The sequence below is a fragment of the Oncorhynchus clarkii genome, unplaced genomic scaffold, assembly GCF_045791955.1.
Source record: "Oncorhynchus clarkii lewisi isolate Uvic-CL-2024 unplaced genomic scaffold, UVic_Ocla_1.0 unplaced_contig_9334_pilon_pilon, whole genome shotgun sequence".
Taxonomy (NCBI): domain Eukaryota; kingdom Metazoa; phylum Chordata; class Actinopteri; order Salmoniformes; family Salmonidae; genus Oncorhynchus; species Oncorhynchus clarkii.
The window spans coordinates 126,843-137,236 of NW_027258101.1; the positions used below are offsets into that span (position 1 = coordinate 126,843).

General features: G+C 43.7%; 2 protein-coding genes across 2 annotated transcripts; one reads left to right on the forward strand and one right to left on the reverse strand.

Moving 5' to 3' along the window:
- Positions 1-1,323: 1,323 nt before the first annotated feature.
- LOC139395380 (zinc finger protein 585B-like) lies at positions 1,324-7,308 on the reverse strand. Its single transcript, XM_071142950.1, has 3 exons — positions 7,246-7,308; positions 4,816-6,454; positions 1,324-3,874 (listed from the first exon to the last, which is right to left on the reverse strand). Exons 2-3 carry the CDS (start codon positions 6,112-6,114, stop codon positions 1,970-1,972), a joined length of 3,204 nt encoding a protein of 1,067 aa, XP_070999051.1. The 5' UTR covers positions 6,115-6,454; positions 7,246-7,308; the 3' UTR covers positions 1,324-1,969.
- Positions 7,309-7,338: 30 nt separating this feature from the next.
- LOC139395385 (oocyte zinc finger protein XlCOF22-like) lies at positions 7,339-9,953 on the forward strand. Its single transcript, XM_071142962.1, has 3 exons — positions 7,339-7,717; positions 8,026-8,149; positions 8,405-9,953. Exons 1-3 carry the CDS (start codon positions 7,709-7,711, stop codon positions 9,892-9,894), a joined length of 1,623 nt encoding a protein of 540 aa, XP_070999063.1. The 5' UTR covers positions 7,339-7,708; the 3' UTR covers positions 9,895-9,953.
- The last annotated feature ends 441 nt before the right edge of the window (positions 9,954-10,394 follow it).

Below are 10,394 nucleotides of genomic sequence, written 5' to 3' on the forward strand. Positions count from 1 at the left end.
TCCCCTGACTTAAACCCCATAGAAACCCAGTGGGATGAGTTAAAGAGGAGAGTCCACGAGCGTGGACCTGGGAATCTGAAGGATCTGGAGAGATTCTGTATGGAGGAATGGTCTCAGATCCCTTGCCATGTGTTCTCTAACCTCCTTACCCATTATAGGAGAAGACTCAGAGCTGTTGCGCAAAGTATTGAATGAAGGGGTGCCAATAATTGTGTCACACATATTTGAGAAAATATTTGTTTTATGATTAGAATTTATTTTTTCTTTCAATTATTTTTTCTTTAATTAAAGGTTCGATTTTTGTGGATATTTTGAATGAAAGACCAAGAGGATAAACAATAAACTTTTTTCTCATGTCTACCAAGGGTGCCAATATTAGTGGAGGGCACTGGAGCTTTTCCAAATTATTCCATCCTCAGTTTTCTCCTATCACAAAGCTGTCGTCAAGGCAAAGGGTGGCTTCTTTGAAGAATCCAAAATCTAAAATATGTTTAGATTTGTTTTAACACTTGTTTTGGTTACTACATGATTCCATATGTGTTATTTCATAGTTTTGATGTCTTCACTATTTTTCTACATTGTAGAAAATAGTAAAAATAAAGAAACACCCCTTGAATGAGTAGGTGTTCTAAACCCTTGAATGAGGAGGTGTTCTAAACCCTTGAATGAGTAGGTGTTCTAAACCCTTGAATGAGTAGGTGTTCTAAACCCTTGAATGAGGAGGTGTTCTAAACCCTTGAATGAGGAGGTGTTCTAAACCCTTGAATGAGTAGGTGTTCTAAACCCTTGAATGAGGAGGTGTTCTAAACCCTTGAATGAGTAGGTGTTCTAAACCCTTGAGTGAGTAGGTGTTCTAAACCCTTGAATGAGTAGGTGTTCTAAACCCTTGAGTGAGTAGGTGTTCTAAACCCTTGAATGAGTAGGTGTTCTAAACCCTTGAATGAGTAGGTGTTCTAAACCTTTTGACTGGTACTGTATGTACACCATATTCACACTACACACTGCTGTTCTTTAATTTGGCAACATTTTAGTGTTCTCGCGGAATTACAATGCAACTTTGAGGGTTTACTGCCAGTTTTCAAGTCAAATCATTTTCATGCAGCTGACATGCGGTATTGTCAAATAATGGTGTAATTTTCTTGGTATTTCTTAGAAATGATTGTGATTGGTTCACATTTTACCGGTACGGTGTACCCCCACTATTTCTTTTCCGGGTCGCGGTACCAGAGCACACCGGCTAACTTTGACCCCTGCCTAGGACCCTTATTTATTCATAAAACGAATTACTCAAAGAATTAGAAAAAGAATTACCCCGACAACATATCGTTGTCACCATTTTATTTCCACCAGTTGAGGTTCGGCCATGAATTTTAAACACTTTTTAAAATGAACAACATATCAAATATCAACTGCGAATACAAAACTCTGGAGATAAAATATGAACTTTGAGCAAAATAATTATTTTGAGACAGATGGACAAAATACCATTCTATTCCAAGCTCTATATACAGCAAATCAACCCTCAATGACTGCAAACCTGCCTCAATAAAATCATAACAAATGAAAATAAAAGAAAATGGATCCTTCAATTCATTTCCATCTAGTTATCTACAAGGGACTGGACAGGTTTAATAAGCAAGCTTACCATTCACAGAGTGCATGGCAGGTTGGGTTTTTGGGACAGACTGAGTCTAGGTTCCTGTCCCAATACGTTAGAAATGCATCCTTCCTATCTGGGACAGGTAACAGATAGGTTACCAGGTAACAGATAGGTTACCAGGTAACAGATAGGTTACCAGGTAACAGATAGGTTACCAGGTAACAGAGTAACAGATAGGTTACCAGGTAACAGAGTAACAGATAGGTTACCAGGTAACAGATAGGTTACCAGGTAACAGATAGGTTACCAGGTAACAGATAGGTTACCAGGTAACAGGACACCGGACAACTTGGTAAGGTGTAAACAAGGTTACCATTGAATCTGTGATGGGTAGGGATAAGGGACATGCTGATTGTGTGGTGGGTAGGGATTAGGGAGTCTTGGGACAGAGACAGGCTGAGTTTGCCTGTGTGTCTCCTGATGTTTCTTCAGACTGCTCAACTGAGCAAAGGCTTTATCACACAAGCGGCACTGGAACGGTTTCTCTCCTGTGTGGGTCCTCCGGTGGTTTTTCAGGACATTCCCGTCAGCGAAACACCTCCCGCAGTCAGGGCATTGGTACGGCTTCTCTCCAGTGTGGATTCGCAGATGAAGATTGCAGTGACTCTTACTTGTGAATCTCTTGTCACAGTAAGTACAGCAGTAAGGTTTCTCACCCGCATGAATCCGGAGATGAAGTTTTAAACTCCCTGCCAGAGAAAAACTCTTTCCACACTGAGGGCAAAGGTAAGGCCTCTCTCCAGTGTGTATCCGCTGATGAACCAGTAAGTTACTTTTAGTGGAGAAGGTCTTGTCGCATCGGGAGCAGTGAACCCGGCTAGAGTGGGTCCGTAGATGATCCTTCAGAAGAGCCTTGGTAGAGAACTCCTCCCCGCAGTGGGGGCATGGAAGAGGGTCTTGGTGCCTGTGGATGGGACCCAGTGTCTCCCCCTTGTGGTTCTCCTGGTGATGCCGTTGTAACGTTTTTGTATGACGGAACTTCATCCCACACACCGAGCAGTGGTAAGGTTTTTCTTCTGTGTGAGTTCCTATGTGTTTCTTTAAATTTCCACGATCATTGTAACTGTTTCCACACTGAGGGCAGGAGTACGGTTTTTCCCCAGTATGGATTCTCAGGTGTCTTTTAAGACTGGCGGCCACAGGGAATCCCCTTCCACATTCAGAGCACACATGTGGGTTCTTCAGAGGATCACTTGGCGGGTGCCTTGTTTTTATGTGCGATTCCAATCTTGCTGCAGTTATGAAGCTCTTCTTACATTGACCACAGCGGTGAGGGTGATCTGTGTGAAAAACCTCCCGGTGATGTCCAAGGCTTTGTTTTCCAATGAATTGCTTCCCACAATCAGAGCAGAGGTAAGGTTTCACTGTGTGTTGTTTACCCATGTGACTTTTGATGTGTTTCTGTAAGTTTCCAGAATCACTGCAAGCCTTCCCACAATGATGGCAGACGTACGGTTTCTCCCCAGTATGAGTTCTCAGGTGTCTCTTAAGACTTCCAGCCTGATGGAAGCCCTTTCCACATTCAGAGCACACATGAGCTTTCTCTGCAGTCAAGTTCTCTCTCCTTCTCTGCAGGGACTGTATGTGTAGTTTTAGACTTCTTGCTGTGGTAAAATTCTTACCACAGTGATCACAGATATGAGAGCCATCTCCGGAGTGGGCTTGTTTGTATTCTTTAGCATTACGAACGCTCTTCTGATAGGCAAGTCTCTTCACAATGACCTCCTCTCCTGGGTGAGTTTTTCTGATGTGTCTCTTTAAGTTTCCAGAATCAGTACAAGCCTTCCCACAATGAGGACAGACGTACGGTTTCTCCCCCGTATGAGTTCTCAGGTGTCTCTTAAGACAGCCGGCCTGTGTGAAACTCTTTCCGCATTCAGAGCAGACGTGTGGTTTCTCTCCAGACAGACACGGTAAATGCGTTTTCAGATTGGTAGCAGTGGTAAAATTCTTCCCACAGTGATCACAGATATGGGAGCCAGGCCTGTCTCCTGAGAGGGTTTTGTGTTGTTCAGCATTAGACCAGCTGTGGGGTTTCTCTCCCGTCTGTGTTGTCTTGTGTATTATATGGCCACTCTGCCCCGGTGTCTTCCTGCAGTCGACAAGCCGCACGGACACCCTCTTCAGACCGCACATTAAGGCGCTACCGGGAGAGGCACCGGGGACCGCTACCGGGGACTCTGGGAGGGCAAAGGGGGGCGGGGGAGGTTTGTCCTAGAAAATCATAAGAAAATAGAGATGTAATGAATCAGGGCTGGAACTTTCCAGCCAGTCGAGTCATTTTTGCAGAGAAAATCAAAAGTCTTTCCTTGATTCCTCTCATCTGTCGATTACTCGGCATCCTTCTTAAAATACATTGGAGGATAAAGAGAAATAACCTAGAACCTTCTGTAATCGGCATCCTTCTTAAAATACATTGGAGGGTAAAGGGAAATAACCTAGAACCTTCTCCAATGCATTTACAGGAGGAGGTCCAGGAATCAACGATGAGAGGACTCAAGGAAAGAGAAACACACTTCAAGCAGAGGTCGCATTAACGCCGTTCTTTACACATAAAAGGAAAGATAAAAAATATGTTGCGTTTCTTTGTAAAACTTCAGTAGGTTTCACTCCAAATCATGAATTTAAAAAACGGACACATTTTTTTGTGCTTCAAGTTGCACTTCCGCAATCGGATGAAATATCTTCGCTCTCGTCTTGACCAATTACATTCCACCACTCTGACTGCTGTGTGCTTCAGTTCAGTTACAATGCTTAAAGATTAACTTCAAAGCAAAACATCAGGACATGTATCTGGCTCCATTCTTTCTATGATAAACATTATAAATATGTTGGCCGTGCATCGTTTTGGTAAAATATACCCTGTTTTTTAGTGTAAAAGCTCATTTACTTGTGTGGCTGCTAGCCAAATAGCTTCAGTTGGCATCTGATGAAATGCATGTGAATTAAAACTGTAGTTGCATGTCTATTGATCACTCTATTGAAGTAAAAAAAACACTTCACTTTCAATATAAAAATGCAGGGGAAATGGTTTAAAAAACGGTTGACTTTCAATATAAAAAGCAGGGGAAATGGTTTAAAACACTTTATGGTCTGTGTTTTAAAAGAATGCTGATTTCTAAAAGCTAATGTTTAACAGGAATTTAAGTACCTACTTCTCTCACTCTCTGCTCTGGTGTGTGTCTCTCTGGAGACAACTCCACCTCCAGCCCATCGCTAGCCATCCAATCCCTGTCCTCCTCGTCCCAGTCTACAGCGTCATCGGATTGGCTGGGACTCATGGGCTCCGCCTTCAGTCCGTTGCTTGGCAACCAATCCCTGTCCTTAACGTTGCAGTCTGCAGCATCGTCATCATCGTCATCATCGTCGTCATCAGCACCATCGTCATCGGATTGGCCGGGACTCATGGGTACAGCGCTACCATTCTCCTGTATCCCTTTGAGGTCCTCTTTCAGTTGGAGTGACCAAGATGTTCCCTGCTCCTCCGATTTAATTGAATCCGTATTGTCCTGCATTTCCTCCACATTCCCTGTAGGGATGCTCCTCTGAGTGGCGAAACGCTCCACAACCATCTCTTCTACTGGGTGAGTTCTTCTCATGTGTTTCCTCAAGTTTCCACAGTCACTGTAGTCCTTTCCACACTGGGGGCAGACGTACGGTTTCTCCCCAGTATGAGTTCTCAGGTGTCTCTTAAGACTGGCAGCCACAGCGAATGCCCTACCGCATTTAGAGCACACATGTGGGTTCTTCAGAGGATCACTTGGCGGGTGTCGTGTTTTTGTGTGTGATTCCAGCCTTCCTGCAGTTATGAAGCTCTTCTTACATTGACCACAGCGGTGAGGGTGGTCTGTGTGAAAAACTAGCCGGTGATGTTTAAGGCTTGATTTTACAATGAACTGTTTCCCACAATCCGAGCAGTGGTGAGGTTTCACTGAGGGATTCACTGTGTGTTGTTTAACAGTGTGCGATCTGATGTGCCTCTTTAATTTACTCTGGTCTGGTGTGTTGCTAAGCAACCCAGCTCCTCCCTCTTCATTCCATTCTTCATCACAGTCGACAGCATCATCATCATCACATTGGCTGGGATGCGAGGGCTCTGCTGTCAGTCCGTTGCTCGGCAACCAATCCCTGTCCCCCTTGTTGTGTTCTTCATCGCGGTCTACATCCTCTGATTGGCTGGGACTCATAAGTGCACTGCTACCCTCCTCCTGTGTCCTCCTGATGTCCTCTTTCAGTTGGACTAACCAAGACATTCCCTGCTCCTCTGATTTCATTGACTCCGTATTGTCCCACATTTCCTCCATGACTTTACGCCTTAATAAGCGATGATTCATCCCTTTAATTTCAGAGCCATCTAATCCACAACGTTCACACAGGTAGCGTAAATTGTCCTCAGTTAAATTCCATAAACTCTTTTCGATTTCATCCATCAACGCTTCCTTCTCAGAACTCATTTTGTCTCAGCAGAGTTAGAATGTTTTTTTTTTTTGTAAAAATAAAAATAACAACTTGCTATTGAATGGAGCTGTCACTAGTGTGAGGTGTGTCTATCTCCTGTGTATTCACAGGTCTCCTATATCTCCTGCCACACTGGGAGCCTCGGGAAGTGCTGCATTATGAGTCTCTGTCAAAGACAAGTTATTTCAGGGTCCGATCTTCTTCCTGTCACCAGAACAGTGGAATCCCTTGTGAGGTCACCTGTGGAATCCCTTGTGAGGTCATCTGTGGAATCCCTTGTGAGGTCACCTGTGGAATCCCTTGTGAGGTCACCTGTGGAATCCCTTGTGAGGTCACCTGTGGAATCCCTTGTGAGGTCATCTGTGGAATCCCTTGTGAGGTCACCTGTGGAATCCCTTGTGAGGTCACCTGTGGAATCTCTTGTGAGGTCATCTGTGGAATCCCTTGTGAGGTCACCTGTGGAAGCCCTTGTGAGGTCACCTGTGGAATCCCTTGTGAGGTCACCTGTGGAATCCCTTGTGAGGTCACCTGTGGAAGCCCTTGTGAGGTCACCTGTGTAAATAGGACATATGGTGTAAAACAAAAACATTTTATACAGGCGTGCATTATGTATAGTGACATTCTATATTTGTCAAGTCCGTGAAACATTGACTTTTAATTTACTGTCACTATTTAATTTTTACTTAATAGAACAATATAATAAAACAAATATTAATGGCAATAAAAATATTTTTGTAAGATATACATGAAATGTCAAGGTTCCCACGATGAGGGCTTGTATTTTGAAGCTAACTAACGTTAACTAGTGTAACACGAACATTAGGTACAACAGTAACTCATTGATTATATGTACAGTCACTCTGCCTTTATTTACAAAATAGAAATAGAAAACTATCGTCGTTTTACTCCTCCGTCGACTCTGTTTGAGCAGAGCTTCAAATTAGTTCGCAGGAGCTATTAGCTAGCCAACAGTACCACGCTAAAAATGTATCTGTCTGATGACGAAACGTTACTTAGCTAACAGTTATGTAACCGTAACGACTAGCTAACTACACCGTTTGGACAAAACCAATACCTAATGTTTTAGTAACCTGATTTATTTAAACATTTTCCCATTCTCCCCTCACCGTTAATGCGATCAAAGAATGGCCATATCCAAACTATGTGGAATGGCGTCCAGTGATGGCATCAACTTCCGGGTTAGCTGCTGCCCCGGAAGTAGTTCTAGGCGGTTCTGTCAACATTAGCTAGCCTACTTAGATAAACCTTACTCAAAAGCATTGTAGCTATAGTTATTTACAAATATATCTTCACTATAATTGGCGTAGATTATTTCCATCCTGTGATAACGTAGATATGGAACTATTAAACCAGCCAGACGTGAAGTTTCAAACGACAAGTTAAGCTAACATTATTAGCTAGCTAAGTACCGTTAGCTAGCTCAGTATGCTATGCTAACTTAGCCTGCTATCTATTTTTGCAAAACAGCTGTGATTTCTCTTAGCAAAGCAACATTTGATCTCATTTTTTGCTACAGCCAGAGAACCACATTTTCTCGGCTATTTTTTTGTTGTCGCTTCGGCTCACACAATGTATGAGGTGAGAAGTGAGCTTAAGCTAGCTAGTTGCCCTGAAACTAAAGCATGTTTTGCTTGAGCCCAAAGCCATATATACAGCAGGTAGATATATAGATATAGCTGGTTAGCTAGTTATGTAAATACATAGCTCTGCTTTAGTAAACTCCATTGTCAATGTCTTGTTCAAGGTTAGCTTGTCATTTGTAGAAGTTGATATACATTTGTCAAGTAGTAAGGACTATTTTATCAAGTCAGTTTGTTATTAAGACCAAAACCAATGACATGACATTATCTTCTAGGCCTATCTCTGACTGTACTTTTTAAAATTAGGATTTTGATGAACCCCAGGCAAACCTACTGGTTCCTGACTGTGTCCATGGTGACCAGAGAACCAGCGGTCCAGAGATGGTTCCTAGGAACCTTGACTACTTCAGTGACTTTCTAAGATTGAGAGGTAAGTCGGGTTGAGAGATTTCCGTTAACTTTAGTAGGTGGAGGATGAGGCAGACTGAATGTTTAAACGATCTGACTGTTGTTTAGGTACAGCGTTAACAAAACAGTGCAACACTTACACAAGCTGGGATGTCCGAAACAGGGAAAGGGACTATAAGAAACACTTATTTTTGTCTGCTTCAGTGTACACTAATGAATACACCCCTTTGGTTTCCACTCAAGCAATCCTGATCAGACTCTTCCTATATCCCCACAGGAGAGACAGGAGAGAGTTCCAGCCGTCACTCTGACAGTGAGGGGACAAGTTCTACCTCAGGAGAACCTGAACAACAGGAGGACAATCACACAGCCAAGAACACACACAGCTGCAGAGAGTGTGGAGAGGAGTTCCCTACCCAGCATTATCTAAGAAAACATCGTAACACAACACACACAGGAGAGAAGAAGACCAGTCCCAAACCCAGGAAGAGCTACAGCTGCCTGGACTGTGGGAAGGAGTTCCCATGTCCGTCTAAACTACAACGACACCTTCTGACTCACACAGGAGAGAAGCCCTGCTTCTGTTCTGACTGTGGGAAGAGTTTCACTCGGGAGGAACATCTGAAGACACACCAGCGGTTCCACTGTTCTAATGGGGAGGGCAGTCCCTCTATATCGGGAGATCCTGAACAGGCAAAGAACTGCTGCCTGGAGTGTGGAAGAGAGTTCTCTAGCGCTTACAAACTACGCAGACACCTGCTGACACACACGGGAGAAAAACCTCACTCTTGCTCCGTGTGTGGGAAGAGTTATACTTATCTACACACCTTGAAATCACATGAGCTGAAACACACCGGGGAGAAGTCTTACAAATGTTCCGTGTGTGAGAAGAGCTTCAACCAAAAGGGAAATTTGAACCAACACATGCTAGTGCACACTGGTGAGAAACCTTTCTCCTGCTCTGTTTGTGGCAAGTGCTTCACCCAGAAAGCCAACCTGACTGCCCACCAGCTCTCCCACACAGGAGAGAAGCCTTTCTCCTGTTCCGTCTGTAGGAAGGGCTTCACTCAGAAAGCATATCTTAAACAACACCAGAAACTGCACACTGGAGAGAAGCCGTACGCCTGCTCCGAGTGTGACAAGAGGTTCACCTTCTGTACATCCTTGAAAAGACACCAGCTGCAACACACAGGAGAGAAACCGGACTCGCTAAGTTTGAAAGAAATACACCAGCAATCGCACGGCAAAAAAGTCGAGGAGAGTCTCTCTGCATCAGCAGCAGAACCTGAACAACACCAGGATAATCACAAAACTAAGACGTTGTCTCACTGCTGCTCAGAATGTGGGAAACATTTAAAAAATGCATCGTCTCTACAGATCCACATGAGAATGCACACGGGAAAGAAGCCATACCCCTGCCCCGACTGTGGGAAGAATTTTGCTACAAAAGGAAGTTTGAACTTGCACCAGAGGTCACACACAACAGAAGCAGAGAAACCCATCCACTGTGAGAAGGAGAACACATCACAGGGGCAGGAGATGGTATCTGATAACCTACAGGACCTCTGTCAAACACTGGGGCTGAAGGCTAAAGTCGAAGAGGAGAAGGAAGAGGAGAAGGAAGAGGTGGAGGAAGAGGTGGAGGAGGATGGAGAAGGGGAGACGGATAATGCAGAGGAAGTTGGAGGGCTGATTAATTCTGATGGAGAAGAAGTTGACTGGGGTTCTGTTCAACATAGTAAGTGGAGGCAGAACACGGTTCTTTAGTTGACTGGGGTTCTGTTCAACATAGTAAGTGGAGGCAGAACTCTGTTCTTTAGTTGACTGGGGTTCTGTTCAACAAAGTAAGTGGAGGCAGAACACTGACTGTTCTTTAGTTGACTGGGATTCTGTTCAACATAGTAAGTGGAGGCAGAACACTTGACTGTCCTTCAGTTACACAGTAATAGTCTGACTCATTATCTAACCCGGTGGTTTTAAGGAACTCAGTCCGGCTACAAACGTACTCTTGAAAGTTGTAATAGTAGAATGCACAAGGTGCAATGTAGACATTGGGTAGTTCATCGTCAGTTCCTCTTATCATGTTAGTCATTACAGACCATAGAGAGATATTTATAACTGGTCTGAAATGTCCTGGTCAACTAGTCCATGTCAGCTAATGATTTTTAGTTCATAGATTTTGATGCATTGTTTGAGTCACTCAGATATCACATGAATAGACATTAGACATTACTTCAATACTGCAAAATGTTCCCTGCTCCCCAATG